General features: G+C 40.1%; 2 protein-coding genes across 3 annotated transcripts in view; both read left to right on the top strand.

Annotated features, from left to right (window-relative positions):
- The window catches only part of LOC310722016 (uncharacterized protein), a 4,924-nt gene extending 3,506 nt beyond the window's left edge, over positions 1-1,418 (top strand). Inside the window, exon 2 of the mRNA XM_083534317.1 lies at positions 836-1,418. Within this exon, the coding sequence (XP_083390443.1) occupies positions 836-1,308 (473 nt within the window). The 3' untranslated portion in view covers positions 1,309-1,418. The remainder of the gene's footprint in view (positions 1-835) is intronic.
- The window catches only part of foxj3 (forkhead box J3), a 124,955-nt gene extending 104,218 nt beyond the window's left edge, over positions 1-20,737 (top strand). For both annotated transcript variants that reach the window (XM_083534156.1, XM_083534155.1), the window contains exons 10-12: positions 15,620-15,811; positions 18,059-18,160; positions 18,357-20,737. In XM_083534156.1, coding sequence (XP_083390282.1) covers positions 15,620-15,811; positions 18,059-18,160; positions 18,357-18,469 — 407 coding nt within the window. In that variant the 3' untranslated portion in view covers positions 18,470-20,737. The remainder of the gene's footprint in view (positions 1-15,619; positions 15,812-18,058; positions 18,161-18,356) is intronic.
- Positions 20,738-27,981: the final 7,244 nt, after the last annotated feature.

Raw genomic sequence — 27,981 nt, 5'->3', positions numbered from 1 at the left:
GAGCAGTGGGCTCAGAACACAGCCCTGCGGGATGCCAGTGTTCAGAATGAGGGTAGAGGATACCTGGTTACCCAACCTGACAGATTGGGGTCTGTTGGTGAGAAAGTCCAGAATCCATCTGCAAGTGGAGGTGCAGATACCCAGTTCACTGAGCTTAGTGATCAGTACAGTGGGGAGGACTGTATTGAACGCAGAGCTAAAGTCAATGAACAGCATTCTGATGTATGTGTTGCTTTTATCCAGGTGGGTGAGGGCTGAATGAATAGTTGTGGAAACTGCATCCTCTGTTGACCTGTTCGGGCGATAGGCAAACTGGTGTGGGTCCAGTGTAGGTGGTAGGCCCGCAGTGAGGCGATTCAGGATCAGTTTCTCAAAGCACTTCATAGCGATAGGGGTGAGTGCAACTGGGCGAAAGTCATTCAGGCATTCAGCAGCTGAGTGCTTAGGCACTGGTATAATGGTAGTGGTCTTCAGGCATGTAGGTACTGTGGCTTGGGCCAATGACAAGTTGAAAATGTCAGTAAAAATCTGTGCCAGTTGTCCATTGCATGCTCTGAGAACACGTCCCGGTATGCCATCCGGGCCAGCTGCCTTTTGTGCATCCACTCTGCTAAACACTAAATAGACGTCCGTTGTCGTGAGTGAAAGTAGGCTGTAAGCAGAAGAGTCCGTGGTGGGTGTAAAGTGTCCTGTGCATTGGTCAAAAAAGCAAAAAAAGTGATTGAGCAAAAAAGTGATTGAGCTCGTCCGGTTGGAAGGCACTGCTGGTTGGTTGAGCTGTGCGTTTGTAGTCTGTGATGGACTGGATGCGTTTCCACATGCGTCTGGCCGATAGTCCTTCTCCATGGCCTCACCGAACTCTTCCCAGGCCCGAGTTTTTACCTCCACAACCACCCGGGCTGCAGTTCCCTTGGCCTGCCGGTACCCGTCAGCTGCCTCAGGAGTCCCACAAGCCAACCAGGCCCGATAGGACTCCTTCTTCAGTTTGACGGCATCCCTTACTTCCGGTTTTCACCACCGGGTTCGGGGATTGCCGCCTCGACAGGCACCGGAGACCGTACGGCCACAGCTCTGAGCGGCCGCTTCGACAATGGAGGTGGAGAACATGGTCCACTCGGACTCAATATCTCCGGCCTCCCTCGGGATCCGGTCAAAGCTCTGCCGGAGGTGGGAGTTGAAGATCTCTCTGACAGGAGACTCGGCCAAATGTTCCCAGCAGACCCTCACAATACGCTTGGGTCTGCCAAATCTGCCCAGCTTCCTCCCCCGCCATCGGATCCAACTCACCACCAGGTGGTGATCAGTTGACAGCTCCGCCCCTCTCTTTACCCGAGTGTCCAAGACATACGGCCGCAGGTCAGATGAAACGACCACAAAGTCGATCATCGACCTACGGCCTAGGGTGTCCTGGTGCCACGTGCACTGACGCTGCCCACGTCGGCATTGAAGCCTCCCAGTAGAACGACGGAGTCCCCAGTCGGAGCACTGTCCAGCACCCCTCCCAGAGACCCCAAGGAGGCCGGGTACTCTACACTGCCGTTTGGCCCGTAGGCACACACGACAGTGAGAGACCTATCCCTGACCTGTAGGTGCAGGGAAACGACCCTTTCATTCACCGGGGTAAACCCCAACACATGGCGGCTGAGCTGGGGGGCTGAAAGCAAACCCACACCAGCCCGCCGCCTTTCACCATGGGCAACTCCAGAGTGGTGAAGAGTCCATCCTCTCTCGAGGAGTGTGGTTCCAGAGCCCAAGCCGTGCGTAGAGGTGATCCCGACTATCTCTAGTCGGAACCTCTTAACCTCACGCACAATCTCAGGCTCCTTCCACGCCAGCGAGGTGACATTTCATGTCCCTAGAGCTAGCTTCCGTGTCCAGGGATCGGGATCCTCTCAGCACCGGCCCCTTACGGTCCCTCCTGCAGGTGGTGAGCCCACGGGAAGGCGGCCCCACGTCGCTCCTTCGGGCTGAGCCCGGCCGGACCCCGTGGGGGAAGGCCCGGCCACCAGGCGCTCACATACGAGCCCCAACCCCGGGCCTGGCTCCAGGGTGGGGCCCCGGCTGTGCCATACCGGGCGACGTCACGGTCCTTGGTCTATTTTTTCCTCATAAGGGTTTTTGAACCGCTCTTAGTCTGACCCGTCGCCTAGGACCTGTTTGCCTTGGGAGACCCTACCAGGGGCATATAGCCCCGGACAACATAGCTCCTAGGGTCATTCGGGTACTCAAACCCCTCCACCACGTTAAGGTGGCAGTTCAAGGAGGGGGTATACGTATACAGTGTACATTAAACTGGAAAACATACACAACAATGCCAGGGGTTTAAAAAAAAATATATATATATATATATATATTTACTGTGGCTACTCAATATGATTTGTAGTGCGTTGTAAAACTCAGATTATACTTTTGTTTTGATTTTGTGCATGTGCATGTGCGAAATCCCTGCCACTTCCGTTTTGACAGTCTAGCGATATCGATTCTTATCGTTTTATGTGCAACTTCAAGGATCTTTCCTAAAAGGAGAAAATCCTGTATTGAGGGAGTAAATGAATGAATACAGTTGTTAAAGTATGCTAAAATAAGTAGAACAGTTAAGAACAAAATTAAATATTAAAAGTAAAACACAGACATGCTTACATATACATCTGTATTACCCAAATGTGGTCTAACAAATGTAAACTATTTAACAAAATTAAATATAATATAATTTTACTTAATAATTTAATTTGTGTTTTTTGATTACTCAATTTAATCAATGTGTGTTACGATAATTTTCTTTATTCTATTTTATTTATATATATTTTATTTTTATATAAAGTATAAAATATTATTTTATATATTATTTAACCAAGCAGACACTTTAAAATTGTTTTAAAAATGTAAACTGTTGACAATAATAAAAAACTGCGTTAATAAAAAATGACAAGCTGTTTGTATTGCATTTTATCCCCCTAACCGTACAGATTTTTAACCAAACTGTGACTTAAAAACCAAGGTGTGTGTTTTTACAGTTGTGTAAAAATGAATGTACATCCTTTTTTAATTATAGGTTTTATTTATCAGTATATAAAATTTATCTGGTCCTTAATAGGTCTTAGACTCTCTGATTGACAACACATTCCATATTACATTGCCATTATTTTTATAAAAATCAATCCAAAATGTAGAAACTGTGTAAAAATCTATGTACACCTGATGATTCACTAACTCGTAGAACCACCTGCAAGCTATTTTGGCTCAGTCTATTTTATAGTATTGCTTCAGTTTATTAAATTGTTTGAGGGCATTTGTTTACGGACAACTCTCTTATAGTCCTGCTTGGGACCATTGTCTTGTTACATGACACAATTTCAAACTATCTTCAGCTGTTGGAGAGATTTAAATCTTGATTATTTTGGTTTTAACGAAGATTTCATGGCTAAATTAATCACTGCAGGTGGCCCAGGTCCTGTGGCTACAAAACAAGCCCAAATCACCACTCCTCCATAGCTGTGCTTGACACTGAGTTTGTGCTGATATGCTGTGCATTATGACCAAACATTTCCACTTTGGTCTTATTTGTCCAAAGAACATTGTTCCAGAGGTATTGTGGTTGGTTCAGAAGCAACTTTACAAACCTAAACACTAAGGACTCTTGGGTTTTTTGCAATTTCTCTTTGCATCGTCAGACCTTGAGGTGAATTTCCTGGGATATTCACTTATGGGAAAATTGGCAACTGTCTAGAATGTTTTTTCCACTTGTAAATAATGTTCTTTACTGTAGAATGATTAGATGATAACTGTTTGAAAATGGCCTTATAACCTTTCCCAGACTGAATGGGTTAGCTTCTGTAAGATCATTGCTCATGTGCTTTCTTTTTGTGCTGTGTACACACAGACCTAAATGCTCCAGAGATGCAGACTGCTAAAACTTGGGCTTTTGTAGGGGTGGTCACACATGTTGATGGTCAAATAATCAAGGGCATTCAATTGGCAGCACCTGGCTGATGCATTACACAGTGAAATGAAACAACGTTCCTCCTGAACCCTGGTGCTACATACAACAACAATCACAGACAAAACAGGGCTAGGACTAGTGTCCTCACCACATAAAGTGCAACCTGGTGCAAACAGTGCAAAGACAACACACGACAGTGCAAGACAAATGCACAAAACACAAAATAGCGCCGCCAGTAAATCTGTTGTATATTGTGTGTAAAAGACGTAAAGTGAACATAGTAAGTAACAAAGATATAAACAAAATGTTGTGCAAAAGAGCAACAGCAGCAATCCAAATATAAGATGTGCAAAAACAGCATGTAAACCCATTGTGGTAATGAAGTGATGTAATATGAGTGGTGCTGAAGACATGAATGTGTGAAGTGAGTACGATTGTGTGTTTAAGACGGGTTGTGCAGATCAGTCACACAGTTGTGTGTGTGTGTGTGTGTGTGTGTGCATGAGTTTCAGTTCAGTTTTTTGTTGAGAAGCCTGATGGCTGGAGGGAAGAAACTGTTACACAGTCTGGATGTGACGGCCTGAATGCTTCAAAACCCCTTCCCTGATGGTAGGAGGGTGAAGAGTGTGTGTGTGGTCGCAAACCATGCTGTTTGCTTTGCAGATGTAGCTTGAGGTTTAAATGTCCATGATAGAGGGGAGAGAGACGCAGATGATCTTCTCAGCTGGTCCTCACTATTCTCAATAAAGTCCTGCGATCTGAGATGGTGCTGTTCCCAAACCAGGCAGTGATGCAGCTGCTCAAGATGCTCTCAATGGTCCCTCTGTAGAACGTGGTCAGGATGGGGGGGGGGGAGATGGGCTTTCCTCGGCCTTCTCAGGAAGTAGAGACGCTGCTGGGCTTTCTTGGTGATGGAGCTCGTGTTGAGTTACCAGGTAAGGTTATCCGCCAAATGAACACCAAGGAATTTGGTGCTCTTGACGATCTCCACGGAGGATCCATTGATGTTCCGTGGAAAATGGTCGCTCTGTGCTGAAGTCAACAACCATCTCTTTTGTTTTGTAGACATTCAGAGACAGGTTGTTCGCTCCACACCAGGCTGTTAACCGTTGCACCTCCTCTCTTTATGCTGACTCATCGTTCTTGCTGATGATGCGGCGAACTTGATGTGATTCACGCAGTGGACTGAGCACACAGCCCTGAGGTGCCCCAGTGCTCAGTGTGGTGGTGCTGGAGATGCTGTTTCCGATCTGGACTGACTGAGGTCTTCCAGTCAGGAAGTCCAGGATCCAGTTACAGAGGGAGGTGTTCAGGCCTAGTAGGCCTCAACTTCTCAATTAGGTGCTGAGGGATGATTGTGTTGAATGCTGAGCTGAAATCTATGAACAGCATTTATACATATAAGTCCTTGTTGTCTAGGTGGGTGAGGGCCAGATGGAGCGGTTTGGACGATACTCAAACTGCATGGGGTCCAGTGAGGGTGGTAGCTGGGTCTTGATGTGCCTCATGACGAGCCTCTCGAGGCACTTCATCACAATGGGTATGAGCACAACGAGACGATAGTCATTAAGGCAGGAGACGGTAGACTTCTTAGTCACGGAAACGATGGTCGTCGTCTTGAGGTACGTAGGAACAATGGCACTGCTCAGGGAGATGTTGAAGATGTCGGTAAAGACATCCGCTAGCTGTTCTGCACATTTCCTGAGCACTCTGCCAGGAATGTTGTCTGGTCCAGCAGACTTTCATGAAGCAGACTTCAGCTGTGGTTAGACCAAGCACCTGGTCACTGGGAGGAGGAGTGGTCTTCCTCGCTTCCAGAACAGAGCGTAGAAGTCGTTCAGCGCATCTGGGAGGGAGGCGTCATGGTCACAAGCAGGTGATGTTGTCTTGTAGTTTGCGATTGCCTGAAAGCCCTGACACATGCGCCAGGTGTCTCTGTTGTCCTGGAATTGGCCGTGAAATTCTCTTGCTGTTTGCGTGCTTTGCCTCTCTGATGGCAAGGGACAGTTTGGCCCTCGCAGTCTTTTTAAGGCAGTCTTTCCCCTGCTCTGACGGTGGAGTCTCTCGATTTTAGCAGCGCACGCACCTTAGCGGTCATCCACGGCTTCTGGTTGGAGCGTGTAGTGATTGTTTTAGAGATGGTCACGTCGTTAATGCACTTGCCGATGTTGTACTTCTTCAAGTTGAGGAAATTGCCGTTGGTTGCAGCTTCCCTGAACATGCCTCAGTCAGTGCATTCAAAGCAGTCCTGGAGAGCAGACATGGTTCCTGCTGGCCAGGTTCTCACCTGCTTCCGAGCTGGTCTTAAATGCCTGCTGAGTGGTCAGCATAACTGTCCCATAGCATGCTGGGATCAGCATAACAGAGATGTGATCCGAGTACACAAGGTGGGAGCGGGGCTTTTTTTTTTGTGCTCTGATGTTCACTGTTAACTTTGGGACTTTATATAGGAAGGTGTGTGCTTTTTCCAATCATGTCCAATCAACTGAATGTACCAAAGGTGGACCAATTAATTTGTAGACTCATCTCAGTATCTCGGTATCAGTGAAACAGGATAAACCTGAGCTCAATTTTTAGTGTCATGGCAAAGGCTGTGAATACTTGGGTACATTATGCAAGTTTTTTTTTTTTTATAAATTTGCAAAGATTTCAAACAAACTTTTTTTACGTTGCCATTATGGGGGATTGTTTGTAGAATTTTAAGGAAAATAATGAATTTAATCCAATTTTGGAATAAAGCTGTAGCATAAAATGTGAAAAAGGTGAAGTGCTGTGAATACTTTTCAGATGCACTGTAATTGAAGTGTAAACTATCAGATGTTAAACTAAGGAGATACAGATTTGTGTATGTGATCCAATAGTTGTCACTGCAAGTTGAAAGGGTCATTAGGCAAAAACATACAATTTTCAAGAAGTTTTGTAAATCTTTTGGAATGCACTGAGGTTAGCAACACCAAAATGGCTGGAAGGTCATGGAAATTAAAGAAGATTACAGAGGAGTGCTAAAATCTACATTTAAGAGATACCTTAATTAATGTGAATACAGAGACAAACTGTAATCTGACAAACTATTAACACTCAAGAACAGAAATACCAGGTTAGACTGTTTTATAAAAAAAAAGAAAAAAGCCTGCCTAGTTTTGGAATAAGATTATCAGAATGATCAAGATTATAGGAAGAGTATGGAGAAGCACAGGGAAGGGCTTATGATCCAAAGAATACCATGTCTGCTCTCAAACATGATAAAAGCAAAGTTAGGGCATGGTGATTTATGGAAGTGGGATACTGGTTTATGTTGATTATGTGACTACTGATTACAGAGAGAATTGTGAAGTGTATAGATTTATACTTTCTGCCTAGTTTGTCAAATGCTGAATAACTAATCCAATGGTGCTTTCCAGTACAGATTGATCATTATTGAATGCGTGCAATTAAAATAAGTCCAATGACTTTTTAAGGCAAAGACTTAAAATGTTCTTAAGTGTCCCAGCCAGTCAACCCACTTGAGCATGCTTTTTATGCAGACTCGCAAGCATGCAGCAGCTGAAGGCCTGGCAAAGCATCTCAAAAGAGGAAAATCAGCATTTGGTGATGTCCATGGGTTCCAGACTTCAGGGAGTCACTGAGTACAAATTTGCACCCAAGTATTAAAATAATTCTTAATATTTATTATATATTTGCTACTTTGTCCGAGTTAGGTTTGTCAAAATAGAGAAACTAAAATATAAACAAGATGCTATAATTCTTTACATTGCAATATGTTTTTTTTTAAACCCCTTGAATTATGGTTAAAGTCTACTTTTCTTCTTTCGGTTGCTCCCATTAGGGGTCACCTCAGTGGCTCCATCTAAATACTACTCTGTCCTCTACATCTGCCTCTTTCAAATCATCTACCTGCATGTCTTCCATCACCACATCCATAAACCTCCTCCTTGGTCTTCCTCTTTTTCTTCTTCCTGGTGGCTCTATCCTCAACATTGTTCTACTGATATACCCCATGTCCCTCCTCTGCACATGTCCAAACCATCTCAATTCAATTCAATTCATTTTTATTTGTATAGCGCTTTTAACAATGAACATAGTCTCAAAGCAGCTTTACACAGATAATGTGATGATTAAACGTAAATATGTTCGTTGTAAGTATGTTTGTCCCTGATGAGCAACTGTGGCAAGGAAAAACTCCCCGAGATGGCATAAGGAAGAAACCTTGAGAGGAACCAGACTCAAGAGGGAACCCATCCTCATCTGGGTTGCACCGAATGTCCATTTGAAGCAGATGTACAATGTTGCGGGGTGCAGTGATGATGATCAGAAGCGAACTGTATTCCTGAGGTGTTGATGAGAGACCGTTCCAAGCTGCACAGAAGTGTGAAGATTTACGGAGGGGAGAGGGGCAGGAACAGTGGTCACTGGAGCCTCAGGAACATGTTTAACTCGACCAAAAGAGAGAGAGAGAGAGAGAGAGAGAGAGAGAGAGAAGGATATGGATTATTAAGTGTCCCTATTGTTGTATGAAAGTTAATGTCACTGTGCAGTTTGGACTCCGGCAAGACTCACTATGGCAGCATAACTAAAAGGGAGAACCAGAAGGTAACACAGACATGAGGGATCTCTGGGATAAGAGACGACCCACCACACCACCGTCAACAAACCCGAGTGAACGTGTGAATGTGAGGGGACAACAGCATACAAATATACCAGTTCACCAAACACACTATATCCATGCTCCCTCCAGATCTGAGCCTTTACCTAAGAAAAAAAATCTACTGATCAAAGGTTTGACTAAATAAATACGTTTTCAACCTCGACTTGAACACTGAGACTGTGTCTGAGTCCCGAACACTGGTTGGAAGGCTGTTCCATAATTGTGGGGCTTTATAAGAGAAAGATCTGCCCCCTGCTGTAGTCTTCATTATTTGAGGAACCAACAGATAGCCAGCACCTTTTGATCTAAGTAGGCGTGGAGGATCATACTGGTACAGAAGTTCACTCAGAGACTGCGGTGCAAGACCGTTAAGTGCTTTATACGTCAGTAGTAGTATTTTATAATCAATGCGAGATTTGATTGGGAGCCAGTGTAGACTGATTAAAACAGGGGTGATGTGGTCATATTTCCTAGATCTAGTGAGGACTCTTGCTGCTGCATTCTGAACTAACTGAAGCTTATTTATGCACTTGAACTAGTTTTTCTGCATCCTGTAACAACATCATATTTCTAATTTTACCAATATTTCTAAGGTGAAAGAAGGCGATCCTGGTGATATTATTCACGTGAGACTCAAAGGAAAGACTCGGGTCAATAATCACACCAAGGTCTTTGACAGCCGTACACGCTGAAACAGAAACACCATCCAGAGATGCTACGTAATCGGAAAGTTTACTTCTAGCTGCATGTGGTCCTAGTAAAAGTACTTCCGTCTTATCTGAGTTTAGCAGAAGAAAGTTATTAAGCATCCACTGTCTAATGTTCTTTACACACTTCTCAACATTAAGCTGATCTCTCTGATCTGGCTTTGCTGAAATATACAGCTGTGTGTCATCAGCATAGCAATGGAAGCGAATCCCATGTTTATGAATGATTTCACCAAGAGGCAGCATATATAAAGAGAAAAGCAGTGGGCCTAAGACAGCTCCTTGAGGAACATCAAACTTTACCTCATAGAGTGTGGAGAACACACCATTTACATCAACAAACGGATAGCGATCAGTCAAATAAGACCTGAGCCAAGAGAGAGCTGTTTCCTTTATTCCAACAACGTTCTCAAGTCTAGCAAGTAGTATAGTGTGATCAATGGTGTCAAAAGCTGCACTAAGGTCGAGCAAAACAAGTAAGGAGACTAAACCCTGATCAGAGGCCAATAACAGGTCATTTACCACCTTAACTATTGCCGTCTCTGTGCTATGATGAGGCCGAAATCCTGACTGATACATTTCAAAAATGTTATTCCTCAGTAGATGTAAGCATAACTGCTGTGCTACAACCTTTTCTAATATTTTGGATATAAAGGAGAGATTTGATATTGGTCTGTAGTTGGACAGCTGACATGGGTCAAGGTCAGGTTTCTTAATAAGGGGGTGGATAACTGCCAGTTTAAAGGATTTTGGTACATAACCAGTGCTAATGGAAGAGTTTATTATTTTTAAAACAGGTTAAATTATCTCTGGAGTTATCTGTTTAAAGAAACTTGTAGGCAAGGGATCGAGAATGCAGGTTGATGATTTTGATGAGGAAATTAATGAAATTAAGTCATTCTCTTGAATAGGAGTGAAGCTTTGTAGTTGATTGTCTGCTATAATTACGCTGCTGTCTACAGGGTTACTTGTAAAATAATTTGGATTTATATCAACCGTCTGGATTTCTTGCCTGATGTTCTCAATTTTATTATTAAAAAAGTTCATGAAATCATTACTACCTAATGATGGTGTGCATGTTAGTGCAGTGCTTTTATTCCCTGTTAATTTTGCTACCGTGCTGAATAAAAATCTAGGATTTTGCTTGTTATTTTCTATGAGGGTGGAGAAATATGCTGATCTGGCAGCACTAAGAGATTTTCTATAAGTTAGGAGGCTCTCCTTCCATGCCATTTGAAATACTGTTAATTTTGTTTGACGCCATTTACGTTCTAGTTTTCGAGGGGTCTGTTTTAAGGTGCGCGTATGATCATTATACCACTGTGCTAATTTTTTCTCCCTGATCATTTTGGTCTTAAGGGGAGCTACATCGTCTAGAGTGTAACGTAACGTTGATTCTAGGTGTTCAGTGGCCCAGTCAAGCTCTGCGGGGTCTGACGGAGATCTATCTAATATCGTAATTTTTGGAAGATTATTGATAAAACGCGCTGCTGTAGCTGACGTGAAAGTATGCTTAACACGGTAACGTGGTGAGGTAGAAATGCAATGACTGAGGCAGATTTTAATCGAGATTAGATAATCGTCTGAAATAGCTTCAGACTGTCGAATTATGACTACGTTTTTTATTTTTAATCCAAATGTTAACAACAAATCGAGAGTGTGTCCACCACTATGAGTGGGTCCTATAACATTCTGATTAATTTCAACTGACTCTAGTCTTCCTGATATCAAAATAAATATTTTTTTATAATAATTAATGGAATTGACTGGCTGGACCTGCTTTCGGACACTGAATATTTTATGTTGGTGTAAAGAACTTCAAATGTTTTGCATTTTTGTTTAGTCTTTTGTGTGACGTTTAGATTATTATTATAGATAGCTGCGACTCCGCCTCCTCTGCCATTTAGACGGGGTTGGTGTATGTAACCATACCCAGGAGGACTTGCTTCATTTATGCTACATATTCATTCGATTTAATCCATGTTTCTGTCAAACACATTATATTAAACTCCTGGTCGGTAATAATTTTGTTTATAGTAAGCGCTTTTGACGTGAGAGATCTAATATTCGACAATCCTATTTTTAGATCAGAGGTGCTGGCTGTGCGTTTAGTCCTATTTAATTTAATGCTAATCAGGTTACTAAGACAGACTTTCTGATAATTCCTATATTTTGGTTTTGCTCGGGGGACAGACACAGTCTCAATATAGTGGATCCTGAGTGACGACTCTGTGCAGCTAGCAGACGGTCGGTTAAGCCTGTCTGTCTGCTCCCTGGCCTTGGCTCTAGACAGTCACTTGTTAACTAGTGCTGTTCTGAGACTATTACCTATACTACAAGAAATGAGAGCAGCACCTTCCCAAGTGGGATGGATACCGTCCCGCCCTAACAGGCCAGCCTTGCCCTCAAAAATGCTCCAATTATTAATGAAGCCCACATTGTTTTTGGAGCACCACTCGGACATCCAGCAGTTCAGCGACCATAACCTGCTGTAGGCTACATTGCCACGTCGCATTGGGATGGGGCCAGAGCATGCTACAGCATCGGACATTGCCTTCGCTAATTTACACATCTCTATAATATTACTCTTAGTAACCTCTGACTGTCGAAGGCGTATATCATTAGCTCCTGTGTGATGAACTATCTTAGAGAACCTGTGCTTTTCTAGGAATCTAAGCTGATCTGCTATGTCCGGCGCCCTGGCTCCCTGTATACACATAGCCTGTGCTGCTGGTACCCCTAAAGGTTTAGCTAATTTCACGTGCCTCAGAATGGAGTCTCCTAAAACCAGAGCTCTTTCAGGTTTCTCAGCGGATGCTTCACTGAGGAGAGCAAACCTGTTGGACACGCGAAGCGGAGAGGAATGGTGCTCCCGTGGGCGAGCCTTAGCGTTAGCTTTGGCTTTGCGAGTATGCCGCCGAGTCTTCACCCATTCGCCCCGCAGCGAGGGCTCTAATGCCGGAGACGGGGGAATATTAACTTCATCTAGGGCATCCAGACTTTCCCCTGCATAACCTGGACTGCTTTCACACTCACTACTTCTCTCTAGACTCTGGATGCGCGCCTCTAATGCTAAGATCTTCTCCGTCAAAGAGCAAACTAGCTTACACTTTTCACAGATAAAATTATCGCTAACAATGGAGAAAGACTTACTGAACATGTCACACTTCACACGCTAAATGAACTGGATGCTCGCCATAATAGAGAAATTACGTACCCTTAATGTGATTACTGTAGTGTGTGTTCTTAGTTCTGGTGAATATCCTCCACTCACTGCTTTCAAACCTTCAAACAGGGGGAAAAAAAGCGCTCTTCTGAAAGCAAAAATAGACGAGACGGAGCCAACGGAAAGTGAAGGATGCAGGAAATCAAAACGATATTTTGATATTTTAAAGCGATGAAAGCAAGAAAAAAAAAAAACATCTTAATCTCTCTCACCTTGTCTCTAAAACATCCTACTTGAGCTGTCCTTCAAATAAACTTGTTTCTAACTTTTGTAAATCATTGTAGCTTCCAAGGAAAATCTCAACATCTTCAACTCTGCTACCTCCAGCTTCACCTTCTGTCTTTTACTCAATGCCACTGTCTCTAAAACATACAACATCGCAGGTCTCACCACAGTGTGACCTGCTATCTTGCAGATACCCTTCTATCACAAATCACTCCTGCCACTTTTCTCCACCCACTCCACCCTGCCTGCACTTTTTTCTTTACTTCTCTAACACACTCTTCAGGTACCTGAACTCCTTCACCTTCACCAACTTTTCTGCAACCTACCTACTTTCCACTCTTTATCCTCTTCCTCCTTACTAAACCTATCCACTTCCTGCTTCACCATCTCCACATCATCCAACCTTCTCTCTCTCTCTCTCTCTCTCTCTCTCTCTCATATTTTCCTCATTCAACAGCTGCTTAAAATACTTCATCCACCTTTAACACACTCTCCTTACTAGTCAACACATTTCCATCTCCATCCTTTATTGCTCTAACTTGCAGCACATCCTTCCCAGCTCGGTCCCTCTTCTCATATGCCTTTCCCTTTGCTTTTGCCACATCCCTTCTCACCTGCTGCCACATCTCCTTGTACTCCTGCCTACTTTTCTGATCTCTTTGTCGATCCCAATTCTTTTTTGCCAACCTCTTTCACCTTATGCTTTCCTGCACTTCCTCATTCCACCACAACGTCTCTTTTTCTTCCTTTCTATTTCCAGATGTCACACCAAGTATCTTTCTAACTGTCTCCTTTATCACTTCTGCAGTAGTTGCCCAATCATCCAGCACCTCTTCACCACCACCAAGCCCCAGTCTGACCTCTTCCCTGAATCTCACACTACAGTCTTCCTCCTACAGTTTCCACCATCTTATTCTTCTTTCAGTCCTCACTCTCCTCCTCTTCTTCACCTCCAAAGCCATTCTACAGACCACCATCTGATGCTGTCTAGCTACATTGTTCCCACGTTACACCTTACAGTCTCCAATATCTTTCAGGTTACATCTCCTACGTAGAATATAGTCCACCTGTGTGCACGTTCCTCCACACTTATATGTCACCCTATGCTCCTTTTTCTCCAGACTTTTTCCTTCTCCTCCATCTCACAACCCACTTGTGGAGCACAAGCACCGATGACATTTATCATCACCCTATCAGAAACTCTCTTCAACTCCACTACACTCTTACTGTACTCTTCCTTCAGAATCACCCCTACACCATTTCTTTTTCCATCCACATTATAAAAGAACAATTTAAACAGACCCCTCCAATGTTCCTGGTCTTACTCCCTTTCTACTTGGTCTCCTAAACACACAACATATCTACCTTTCTCCTCTCCATCATATCAGCTAACTCTCTCCCTTTACCAGTCATGGTACCAGCATTTAAAGTACCAACTTTAACCTCCACTCTCTTACACTTCTCCTTTCTCTTTTGTCTCTGTAGACGTCTTTCTCCTCTCCTTCTCCTCCTTTGGCCAACAGTAGCCCAATTTCCACTGGTACCCTGTTGGCCAAAATACCTGTGGCGGTCGTTGGTAACCCGGGCCTCGACCGATCCGGTATAAAATTCTGGTTCTGGTGGATATTTGATTTGCCATGTTTTACTCTGGATGCCCTTCCTAACACAAACTTCGACATTTATCCGGGTTTGTACAACCCTAATGGCTGGGTTGGCTGAATGTCTACACTTAGTAGTTTGAAATTGTGGTTGACATTGCAGTGTTGTGCAGAAGTGGAAAAGAAAATTGTGTTGCTGTCCAAATACTTGTGAGCCTGAGTGTACAAAATATAAGTTGAATGTAACTATATAATGTAGCGCTGGGCTTGCATTTATTCTGCCTGTGCTTTTCAGGAGACCTTAAAAAAAATCTGAGAAGCTAAATTGTTACTTTTGTCATGTTCACGCTTGTGTGTGTTTGGGGGGGGGTTGTTTGAGTCACGTCGTGTCGTTTCATGTCGTGTCGTTTTGAGTCCTGCTTGAGCCACTCTCTCACTGTTTATAGCAGTTACTGAACGTTTAAAGAGGCATACTGACCGTAATAAGACACATTACGTGTTACCTGCCGGTTTGTTACCAAGCGGATTCTTGACCACACCCTTACTTTTTTACACCACAAAATTAAATCGTAAAGCTTAATCTCTTTAATTGCACAGTTTGTTAGAATGAGTAATATTGCTTACTCAAAACTGTAAAAGAAGGGCAAGTAGGGTCTTGGTAGTTTTTGCCAATTCTGATTTCACTGTGTACATATATTCAACATAAACATATTAATTCTAAAACCTTGTGTCTTTTTGAGCATGCTCCATCGCTAAATAAAAATGGCACTGTAAAGCCATGTTATCCTACTGTGTTAACCACGTTGGCTTACAAGAGTAAACTGGGACTAGTTACATCACTTTGCTTTTATAAAGCTGCTGTTGATTTATAATCTTTCTTTTTTTTTTTCTTCTTCTTTGACGCACTTCTCTGCTTTTGTTCAGTTTGTAATAGGGTTGTCATGATACTATACACATCTTATGGTGTGTAGGAAAGTGATCTAATATAAAAATTAAACACCTCTCCAACTCTTGTGTTCAGTGGGTTGCTGGGTTTATCCAATTATGCTGTAAAACTGCAAAGTAGAGTTTAATTAGATATCATGTAAAGGTTGCTTATGAAAATGATTATCTTTAATAAGGGTAAAAGGAGCCTTTAACATGCTTGTAGCCATGGTTGAATGGAAATAAAAAAATGGAGAAATGATTTTGGTGGTTGGTGTGCTACATTACTTAATTAAATTGTTTGGCAATCAGTGAAGCATGCTTTCATTGTTTGCTTTTGTATTGGCCCTATAGGTTTGAGAGAGAGCATGAGGCAGGCCGAACTGAATAACTGGTCTCTGGAGCCAACTCAGATTGTGGATCTTTGTTCCTCTATCAACCAATTCTTTGCCCGAACTGGAGTCATTCAGCCACAAGGTGCAGTGCAGCCACCCGTTTGCCATGGCACTATGCATCCCTCCAAGCCCAGTCCGCACATCAATACAGGTATTATTTTTTTTTTTATACCCACAACCTTTTTTTTTTTTTTTAATCTAAGACCACATGCTTTATTTATATAATTTTGTGTGAACTTCAGAGTCCACAAAATGGATGTGAATTTGGATAAGAAATAGGGCTGGGACGATTCACTAATCTGGCAATTCAATACATATTGCGATTCTGTAGCTATTGCGATTCATTTTTTAAATTGTGATTTTTGTTTGCTTAATAAAGATTAGACAATGGCAAATACTTGATCATACCCTTAGAGACTGTATAAGAGTTATATTAACAAAAACAATGCATCACATTTTTCTGAATTTTTTATTTCAGGAGCATACATAGTGCATAAAGAACCTTGAACCATAAAACCTTCAAGTGCGCGCTGTGAGGCCAGATTGAGTGTGTGTGTGTAGCACTTAATATGGAGAAAGCCGGTTAATTGGGCAGCGATAACCATATTAGACTCATTGTCTGTGAATAAAGCAGGGTCTTTTTTATTTATTGAAGTTCCATTCAATCGCTACACCACGAAGCAGCTCTGCAAGATTTGCCCTCGTGTGACTCTCATGTAAGGCTCTGGTTTTTAGCATGTGAGAAGACAAATACCAGTCATCTGTAATGTGATGGGCTGTCAGGGTAACATAGGACTCCGTAGCTCGCGATGTCCAGGCATCACAGCTAAGTGCGACTCGTTAAACTTTGCTTAAACAGTTTTTTTTTTACTTCTGACGCAACCTCATCATAGATTTTAGGCACGACTGTGTCTGCGGAAAGCTTCCTCGATGGAATAACGTACCTCGGCTCCAAAGTATAGATCATGTTTCGAAAGCCTGCATTTTCCACAATGCTATATGGTCGAATGTCTTTGTAGATTAAAAGAGCAATCGACTCTGTGATGCGTTTTGCCTTCTCCGAAGTGCATGGTAATTTACTCAATGTCACATCCAGAGTTTGTTGAGATGCTGCAGGTTGTTTGGCGTTCAGCCCGAAATTTAGCTCGGGATGGTGTCGAGCAAGGTGGGCACTCAAGTTGGTCATATTGCCACAATATGCTATCACTGTATGGCAGAGTTTGCATACCATTTTAGTCATGTCCAGCGCAGCTCTTCCTGGCAGTGTGTAAAATCCAAAGTGTTTCTACACTTACGATTTAAAACGTGAAGGTTCAGAAACATTTCTCAAAGAGGTTTGCTCCCCTGAAATAAGCATATGTACAAAATATCTACACGTTTCGGAAGCCATGGGTACATCTCCAGTACAACTCCTTTAAAATGGAGGTGGGAGCTCAGTGGTTAAGGCATTGGACTTTGGATCGGAAGGTCACAGGTTCAAATCCCATCACCACCAAGCTGCCACTGCTGGGTCTTTAAACAAGGCCCTTCAATCTCCCCTGCTCAGTTCTAAGTCGCTCTGGAGTCTACCAAAATGCCATAAATGTAAAATCCTAACAAGATCATGGGAACATGTGCCCAACCCAGCTCTACCCCAACCCAAAAGCAGAGAAAAGATGAATTATTCAAAAGTTCTATAAATGTCTCATTTGTGCCCCTTCATTTGTATTATTCAGTTGTTGAAATGTGATATGTGCAATTAAACGTGTGTTGTGCCTGGTTGAACAGCTGTGTTTATCAAGCCATGCTAGCTTATTTGTGTGTTTGTAAAGATGAATTCTACATTTGTCATGTTTCTTTCTGATTAGTCACAACCCAAATGCTTCCTCACTTCAGCACATAACTCGTGTTATGAGCACTGATTAAGTTTTGGTTAGACATCTAACTATTTGGCTTTTATTTTTTATTTGTCTGGTCAAAATTTTTACAAATCAGGGCTTGAAATGAAGATAAGATATCTAGATGCAAACAATTATGACGAAGAGTTGACTGTATTCTTTGTGGCAGTCTAAATGACAAATATCATTAACATTGTATTCTTATTAGTTATATGTTCATCAATCATGTCTAGTGTACTGGAGTAGCATTAATTAATTAAATTGTTGTAAAGAAATGTTGAAAAATATATTTAGATAATATCATTTTAAAAGAATTCAATGAATGAATTGAAAAAATTTATAATTTTAAATAAATAATTAGATGCTGCTCGAATTTAATGACAAGCAAAATTTTTTGCACAATTCTCTTTAGATCTTGACTTTCCTATTAAAGTCAAAATCTAAGCTGAAATTATCACCATATTCTCAGACATTTGTGGTTTCTTTTTGTCAGTGAATAGGTGTCAATTACTATTTTTCAGGAAATATGTACATGGATTCCAGACAGAGCATGACTGCCATGATGGCTCCTCCAGGTTATCCCCACATGCCCCCCATGAACAGCACAGCCAATGCCATGACAGGTTAGTGGTGTTCCATCGTCACTCCAATCATTAGTACAATTTAATAATACTAGGTTATTTTGTTTGTGTATAAACCTGTAATGCATGTAGAATTTTATGCAAGTAATGCAGATAATTAATGTTTCTGCAAGATATTAGGTGATAGAGGTTCCATGCTGTGTATGGCAAGGCTGATGTGGGTGTGTGTACTTTATAGGCCATCATGCACAGATGAACCAGCAGCACATGATGCCTACTGGAAACTTTCCAATGCGCCGCATGCCTGCTGACGACATCCAGGATGACTTTGACTGGGACTCCATTGTTTAGCCCTGTCCCTATATAAAAGAAGGTGGTGCAGGCAACATAAGAGAGTCGCTTGGAAGATGAGTGTGTATGTGTGCAAGAGAGAGAGAGAGAGAGAGAGAGAGAGAGAGAGAGAGAGAGGGCTAGTCCCAAGATATCTGCATGCCCCAAGGCGGGAAGCAGTTTGGAACAGGGCGCTTTAAAAAGTGCAAGTGTCGTTAATGTGAGCAAAAAGAGACTCTTGTTCTGGTGTTTTAAGAAATGAAAACAAAAACAAACAAAACATTACTTTGAAGACAATCACGTTTACTAGGAAATGTTAAAGTGATTGATTTTGTACTTGTCCAAAGGACAAAGCTCATGTTCATGTTAAATGTAAAGCCCTCTTTTCCATCCATTTCTCTGTGGCGCCTGAAACTCTATTCAGTCTCCTAACTCCCTTCTGCAAGTCAGTTGTTAGGCCAACTCTTATTCCTGTCCTCAATATTATTTGTGAGACTTTTTTTTTTTTTTTTTTTTTTTTTTTTTTTTTTTTTAATCATCATTATTTTTTTGTGTGAAATGTTTGGTTTATTCTTCTTCCTCCCATCTCCTGGTGCAGGCTAAGCTGCCTTTTGGCTCTCTTTCATGATTCTATTTCCCCTCTTAAAATGCAGGCCACTTTTCAGACAGGAATAGTTCTTGGGTCATTCTGTCTGCACAGTGCCACAGGTTTTCTAGGTCTTTATTTAACTTGGGTGCTCCACATATCACCTGAACCTTTACTGTACCTTATACAAACAATGCCAAGCATCCAAATCAAATCTCTGAGTTAGCAAATGATTATCCATTGTCTTTTTAATGATTGGTGTGCTTCATAAGATGTATGTAAAGTTAACTCCATTACCTGCAGTATTTGTACTTTGTATCTTTGCTGTCTGTGATGTATCATTCTCCAATCACTTTTTTAACAGTGTGAAATGGTGCATCTGAAACTGACACTGATTCAGACCTCACTTTTTATTAATCTCATGTTCATTTCTGTTCTACCATCACTTTCATATCCTGCATGTACAGTTGGTTTTATTTAATAGATTCTTGCCATTTGTTGTTGAGAAAAAAAAATTGCATGGATAATTTAAAAAGGTAGCAAATATTGTGGAGACGGCCTGTTGCATAGCTCAGCAAAACAAAGGCATGGATCTTATGTCACCACATTTTTATGAAGCATGCTATTTTTCTGTTTTATACCCTTTAACATTAATCTACTTGCTGTTTTGCTGCACCATCAAGGACTCACGTAAGACAGTACTAGTATTTGGTGTAGAAACAAGAATATTGGAGAAATGCTTTATTATAGAGAGAAAAATTCAGAACAGTTAAAAATAAAAATGAAAAAACCTCCAAGCCATTTGTGACCCTGTCACTGATGAATATTCAATCAACCCATCTGCAGAAGCCACAGAAGTAAAAGCAAAAATATTATTGGACTACATGCCTACCTAAGCATTTTTAATATATTCCCATTTTTATCATGAACATTTAACAGGTTAATTGTGCAGTATTGCAAATTAGGGCTAAAGATTATAATCAGTAATTTCTAACTCTTGTAATTTGACCCTGGCCAAGCTAAATGCCTAATTTTTTTTGTTTATTGAAGTTACTTTTATTAAGAGTGTATGATTACTCATTATGGTAAACATTTAGTGTAAAATTTGTGATATTTTGACTGGTTATCATGAATATGATCTATAGACAATCATGTTTGTATTACAGTTTTCAGTATTACAGAATATACCGATTATTGTTCCTTTTATGCCACTTACTTTGGGTTGTAATGATGGAATGACTTAAGAAACCCTGTCTTTTACATATTTATGAATGTATCAATATAACTGAAATGGTATTTGAGTCCCGCAAACACGCTGCATTCTGTGTCCAACAAAACTTTACAAACATCTTTTGTGATGCCCAATAGTGTTGCAATATTTTAAGAGCCATTATACGGCTTCGTTTTTATGTTTGACTGAGGCTGGTTACACACTCAAAATTACATCTGAAAATGCCACAGCTGAGACCACACACTGTCACAATACATATTGTTCTTGAAAGACTTCCATATGTATTTAATTACTTACTCACACCCTTTTAACTTAAGCACTTTTATGTAGGAATATTGGCAAGTAGTCAGGAAAGGTTTATACTTGGACATGGAGCTGTAATTATTAACAGCTTAATTTATTAAAAGCAAAGTCAGAAGCTGTTTTAGATTAAAAACAAATTCAACACAGTGAAGCAACAACAAAAAGAAAAGCCAGTCTATTAAAGAGAATAGAAACAATTAAGAACTTGAAAAAGTACAAAATGAAAGACATGTTAAATTAGTCAGATTGAGAGCATGGTATTAGTATCACAAGTTACAGCAAGCTTAGAATATTATGTAAATTCCATTATATTCATAGATTTCTTTCTTTTTATATATATATATATATATATATATATATATATATATATATATATGTATATATATACATACATACATACATACATATATACACTCACACACACACACACACACGTGTGTGTGTAAGTATGTATGTGTATATATATATATTGTACAGACCAAAAGATTGGACACACCTTCTCATTCAAAGAGTTTTCTTTATTTTCATGACTATGAAAATTGTAGATTCACACTGAAGGTATCAAAACTATGAATTAACACGTGGAATTATATATGGAATTATATACATAACAGAAACGTGTGAAACAACTGAAAAATTTTATATTCTAGGTGCTTCAAAGTAGCCACCTTTTGCTTTAATTACTGCTTTGCACACTCTTGGCATTCTCTTGATGAGCTTTAAGAGGTAGTCACCTGAAATGGTCTTCCAACAGTCTTGAAGGAGTTCCCTGAGAGATGCTTGGCACTTGTTGGCCCTTTTGCCTTCACTCTGCGGTCCAGCTCACCCCTAAACCATCTCGATTGGGTTCAGGTCCGGAGACTGTGGAGGCCAGGTCATCTGGCGCAGCACCCCATCACTCTCCTTCTTGGTCAAATAGCCCTTGATTTTCTTCAGTGTGACTCTACAATTTTCATAGTCATGAAAATAAAGAAAACTCTTTGAATGAGAAGGTGTGTCCAAAATTTTGGTCTGTACTGTATAAATACACACACACACACACACACACACATATATATATTCCGTGTAGCGGGATTTTTATGGCAACAAATGTATGTATCTGAGTAAAATGCTGATAAATACTCAACATTGCCAGTAAAAGTGTGCTGGCAATTAATGTAGTTTTCAGTGTGAAATAGGCTTTAGTTAATGTTATTGTTGATGCTATTTTGCAAAATATTACATCCAATTTGTAATCTTTAATATTAGATTCTCCAGAATCTTGCATTCAAAACATTGTTGTATTTTATCCCTGTAGTTCTGTGTTCTGTGAATGCACTTTTATCCATGTCTTTTGGTCTTTTTAGCATCTACTGGTCTACCATGCTTGATATTTTTTATTGTCTCAGCTCATTTTGCCTCTTTATATAAGTTAGGTTATAAGTTTTGCATCCGAGTGTTACCCTTACCATGGCCCAATTTTATGAAGCCTAGAGCTCTTAACCGCTTATTTGTCATTTGTGCAGATTTAAAATTGAAAGATTTTAGAAGCACAACTTCAGCTGTTGTACATGTTTGAAGTGCCCAAACTTTTTCTTATGAAGAGCCAAAAATCTAAATTAAAGTTGCCAGGGTCTTCCTCATATATGATTTCACAATATTCATAAACAAAATAAATAAATAGAAAATATTACTGTAATCTGCACAACTACTGCAGTTAAATTTTTTTTATTAAGTTTTTATTTTTATTTTAAACATTGTACAAAGAAAACAAACAATCCCATTTATACATTTCAATGCCTAGTACAGATATTCCAGATATTAAAAATACAGACATATAATTGCAATATTAGTGGCCTTTAATGAAAGACAAAGGTAGTCCTAAATTTTGGTCAAATTTGGCTGCAGCTGACTTACTGACAAAGTCAGGATATTATCTAGGTGAGTATCAGTTAGTTTGCTTTTCAGTTCATATTAAAAACATTAAACGAAAGTGTCATGTTAATTAAGAAATTAGGATGTGTCAATTCCATGGCATTTTTCTTTTTCCCCCTATCATATATGGCATAGTGGCCAAATCAAAGGTAATCACAAGCCAACTTTGACCAATCTTCCCTAGTTTAAGCATCTAATTGGGAGAATATACTTTACATCCAGAATAGACCTTTATCCTCAAAACATTTTCATTTGGCACCACATTTGGGTCCTCATATGCTACCCAGAAACAGACTGTTTAGAAACAAATGCTATAGGTACTGTGACCCTGGATATGAAAATCATTTGCTGATAAATGTATGGGAAAGGGTTCAAGCTACATTTTAAAAATAGCAAGTAATAGGTGTTTTATATAGTTCAAGTGAAGAGAAAGTCTGAGAATTGAGCTGACAATGTCTGAACGCAACTAATGTAGTAGTGGTTTAAAAAAAAGAAAAATTCCTACCATTGTGCGAGTGTTGTGTAAAAAAAAAAATATATATCTAATTTTAGTAAACATATGGAAATGCACCTGCCAGAGAGATTATTATAAAAGGGGACTGAATGAGAAGCCTAGTTACAATTAAGGGAGAAAACTGCCAACAAGGTATGGTATTTGAGGCCTATTTTATTAATTGTTGGTGTGGTGTTGTGCTTGTTGTAAATATATGTCTTTTTAATTGTCCTTTTTTCCCTCTGGGGATGATTGGGGGGGGGGGGGTGTTGGGGCGAGGGCATGAGAAGTGAGAAGCATACAGAGTATTTTGTTATTGTCCAATTCAAGGGTGATACAATATGTATATATCTATATTGTATATATGTGCGTTGGCTTTTTGTGTGACACTACCTTTTACCTGTATTATGGTTGAACATTGTGTTAATGTTTATGTATTTTAATCTTTGTTTTTTGTTTGCTTCGTCTGTCATTTCTTGTATTTTTTTTTCTTATTTCTTTTCCTTTGTTATTGCACGGTTTATTACTTTTGCTGTTCAATCAACAAAATGATGCAGCTACTCCTTGTATTGGTTTAGTGCTGTAACATAACTCCATGTAAAGTGTCATTAGGATTGTCCGTACAACCCCCCTGCCCCCCTGATATGCATGAATGGAATTTAAAGAAAATAAAATGTTAACTTCACTGTGGGATTGTTTGCTTGTGAGGAATTTTTTTTCTACATGTATCACTGATTTCCCCTCATGTACATACTGGTTCCATGTTTCTTTTATGAGCCATTCATAATATAATGTAGATATTGTGTTAATGGCACAGTATGTACTTATTTATTGTGGATATGGTCATTTCTTTTATAAAGAGTACAAATAACACCAGTATAAAGCAGATGATTCTACAATGATTTAAATTTGATTATATTTTAAATGTTTAATATTTTTTAGAATTAGTTTTCAGCATTTAACAAATATAGTTTTGTAGACTTGGTGATATATATATCACCAAGCCGCATGTGGCTCTTTGGCTGGTTTCATGCGGCTCTTACGTTCATATCGAAGTTTGTGTTTGTGTTTTTTTAAATGTGCGTGTTCGCTTCTTTGCGGTATATTCATCTCACGCACATGCGCATTTGACGAAAATACCGTATTGAACTCAAGCGAAGTGAACACGCACATACAAAAAAAAACCAACACAAACAAAGTCTGTGTTTTCTGTCATTATGTTGGTGTGTGACATTTACAATAAATCTGGCTGAGCAGAGTTTTGTGTGTGTGTGTGTGTGTGTGTGTGTGTGTGTGTGTGTGTGTGTGTGTGTGTGTGTGTGTGTGAGAGAGAGGAAGGGATGGGTGATGTTCATGTGTGCCCATGTGTATGATGTGGCTCTTTGCGGTACCAAAGTAAAAAATGTGGCTCTCGGTCTCTGACTGGTTGGCCACCTCTGCAGTAATATATGAAAACAGTGTAATATAGATAATTGCCATTAAGAAATAAGTTATATTAGGGCAAAGGACATGTCTTATACATTTAAAATGTTTAATAACTTAAAGAACAATAAGATGATACTAGAGAACAAATAACATCACCCATTAAATATAAATCTGTCAGCTTTAAAATAAAAAAAAAATTCAAATGGCCAAAACAAATGTATGATGCTTCCAATAGATCAAAACTCTTGTTTTCTATAAAGTGTCCTCAAAACAAAATTTGTTTTATGCAAAAAAAAAAAGTCTAGATCACTTCTGCAATGCAAAATAATTATTGTCTTAATGTAATGTTACAGAATTATCTTAATACTTATTTCACAGTTTCATCTAAGTTTTCTTAACAAAGTAACAATTGTAGCGCCTCAGGAGTATTTTCTCAAAACGCTGGTCTGTGAGACGGCACACTGGATGGTGTTGCTGTGTTGGCTTTTAAGAATATCTTAAAAATCCTGGGGAAATCATGTAAATTTCCCATATCAGCTGATTTCAGGTATTCACAAATCTTCATGTCCATAGTAATTGCTTGTTCGTCATGTGCATTCTCCTCCTCAGCAAATGCGAAGAAGTCATTTTCATGATTTTTGCTTTCAGGAGACTGCAGTGGCTCTTTCTGTGGTATCTCAATGGTAAACGCACGACACTGTGCTGCCAGAATCATCTTGATGTTGTCTTTTCTTGTTTCATCCCTCAGCCACCGCAGATTGAATTTTGGCAGGGTTACAGCAGCAAGCAAAGCTTCATCACTGTCAAGGATGGAGCTAAACCGTGTCTTGATAGCCTGCAAGAGAATTTTAGATATTTTTTTTAGAGCTGCTTTACAGCAAATCCTTAATAAATAGTTTTGTTTTTTTAAACAATAAGATTTCAAATTCTGCCACACAGGGCCCACAGCTAGTTGGCCCAGAATAGCGTCAGCATTTTTCCATCATCTGATTGGTTGGTCAGAGGAAAACTGTTACAGCCAAGTTTGACACGTCTCTGCACACATTTATACATCAGAGTTAGACTTTTTTATGCCTACGGAAAAAGAGAAACTGATTTGGTCTCGGACATACTTAAAAATACATATTTCAAGAAAAGCTAGACATTGTGAGGAGGTTGGCCAATCCCAAAGCTAGCTAGCTTGTCTCAGTCCGGGAAATGGTTTGTTCACCACTTCCAGACCAGTGAATATGAGCGGTACCACTGGCTTACAGCCTCTGAGGAGCGGAGCAAATTATGAGTCTGCAATTTTGTAAAGTAGGTTGTATTTTAATTATGTTTATGTTTTTGTCATGTTATTAGACAAATATTAATTCTGAACTTCTCTAGGTGATGTAGGTGCACAGTTGCAGTTGTAGTGTAGAGTTTTGGAGTCTTAACTGGGCTTCTTGCTTTAGTAAAATGGTATTCACCATTGTGAACTGTGAAATGCCTCTCTCTCTATAATGCTACACTTTGGGTAAGTCCCCATCAAAGACCCAGGTACCAAATGCATGGCCCACCACTGGAATGGTCTATGTTAAAAGATGAAAACAAGCCAACAGTCTGCCATCCGAATGCAACAGGTCCATTTAAAATTGCAAAAGGCCAGATGTCATTAGCGGTATTATTTCTAATGACAGTCCATATAACAAAAAAGCCCTGGGATGGCAAAAAATTACAGATGCTGTGGCGTTACATATCGCTAAGGACACGGTTCTCATACACACCATCAAAATTTCAGGGTTTATAAAAACACTACACACTCTTGATCCACGGTACAAGTTGCCAAGCTGCAAATTCTTTTTCACAAGTAGCTATTTCCCAAATGTACAATGTCTTTTTTTTTAAGACGACCTGTGGAGTAGTTGTACTCTTCAGCCTTACTTGAGCCTCACAGCCCATTATGTTGATGCAGAATGGAGTTTTTGTCTTCAGGCATAATTTCTTTTAATAATTTTTCCTGTCACACTTGAGTTTTAGAGTTTATTGGTTATAGATTCATGATGTAAAGGGGAAAGCTCTTCACAATATTGCTGTCACATAGAATAATTAACTGCTATTTTAAATCTATTTCTTTGCTTTTTGTTTTAACAGAACATGATGTGAAAGACCACAGAGACCACAGTGCAGTTGCAGTGTGCAAATAGGTTGTAAGTGTGTTTTCTTTCAGCTGGAAAAAGAGAAGGGATCTTGATTCTGCACAAGCTGAGCTCAGCCTACCTCATCAGCTCGTTACAGATAGCCCCACCAGGTGGGGTTCAAGATAGAAGATGATTGAGCGGGTTTTAGAACAGGAGAAAACCATAGCTTGGGTCCTTGGCTCTGTTAAAAAAAAAAAAAACAGCAGCTTGTTCCAACATGGCAAGACATTGATGTCATGGAATCCGTAAATAAAGCTGTAAGTCCTTTGCAAAAGTTTGCTAATGCATTGTTGGCTGAAGCATATGTCCCATACCTTAAACCAGTGCTACATCTCTTACAGTAGCATTCTATGAGCACAAGACTATGATACAGACTTAACAAAACATATAAAAAGCACAGAGAGTGTTCAGTGCAGGTGAAAACATTGTGATCTATGAATCCTGAAACAGTAGTCAAGACTGGTCTTTCTCTCAAAAATCCTGTAAAGAATAACTTCATGTGATTTATTAACAACAAGCTCATGCAAAAATAATGTTGTGTTGCATAATTACCCTTTTGATTTAAAATAAATCTTAAAGCTCTAAATAATTTAGGAAAAGAAAACGCTAAGAACAAAATAACTCTGGGAACATAAGTTCAAATCCCAGAACCAGGCTGCCACTGTTGGGCACTTAAGCAAGGCTCCTAAGCCTGAACTGAATAGGGGTGTCTAGTTAACACTAGTTAGAGTCTAAAATCAGTGTAGGCGTTATAGTGTTTGTTAAGTCAGACAGTGACACAGCCACCCACCCTGGGCCCACCCACTTTGAATTGTGGCACACCCAATTATAAATGAGTGATTGAGTAACAACAATAATAATAATAATAATAATAATAATAATAATAATAGCAATAACAACTTGGACACAAGGTGGGACTCTAAGTCATGCTCAGTCACCAAGACTGTTTCCTCTAGTAAACATTTTTAAATAAATTTTAATGAGCACTTTTGCTACAAAATGACTAGTCACCAGCCGTATCTGTCACAGACTGCATTCAATTAATTAAAATTAAAAGTGTTGAAAGACAGCACAAATCAGGATTTTGAGAAAGTGTTTAAATTAACGCATGACCTGATGGAAAAACATGACGTACACAAAATCGATGTCGCCTTCTCCCGAGAAAGGAAACTTCCTGTTAAATTGTCTGCCTTACTAATCACAAGCACTCTTGGGAAAGTGGCAGCATTAAAAGTCATCTGTGGAATGAGGTGTTGGATCAACAAATCAGGGAGCGGAACAGACGTTTTCATGACGACGCTTATAGCTTCATGAGTGCTGTTGTTGCCTGTTTACCTGGCTCAAATTTTTTCGGAGACAGAGTCTCACTAACAATTGCAAGTAAACACTATAACAGACATTGTTGATAGTGAGCTCACA

This window comes from Silurus aristotelis, assembly GCF_946808225.1.
Source record: "Silurus aristotelis genome assembly, chromosome: 28".
NCBI lineage: Eukaryota > Metazoa > Chordata > Actinopteri > Siluriformes > Siluridae > Silurus > Silurus aristotelis.
Note: the sequence above shows the minus strand (reverse complement) of the source record. Positions and strands in the feature narration are given on the sequence as shown.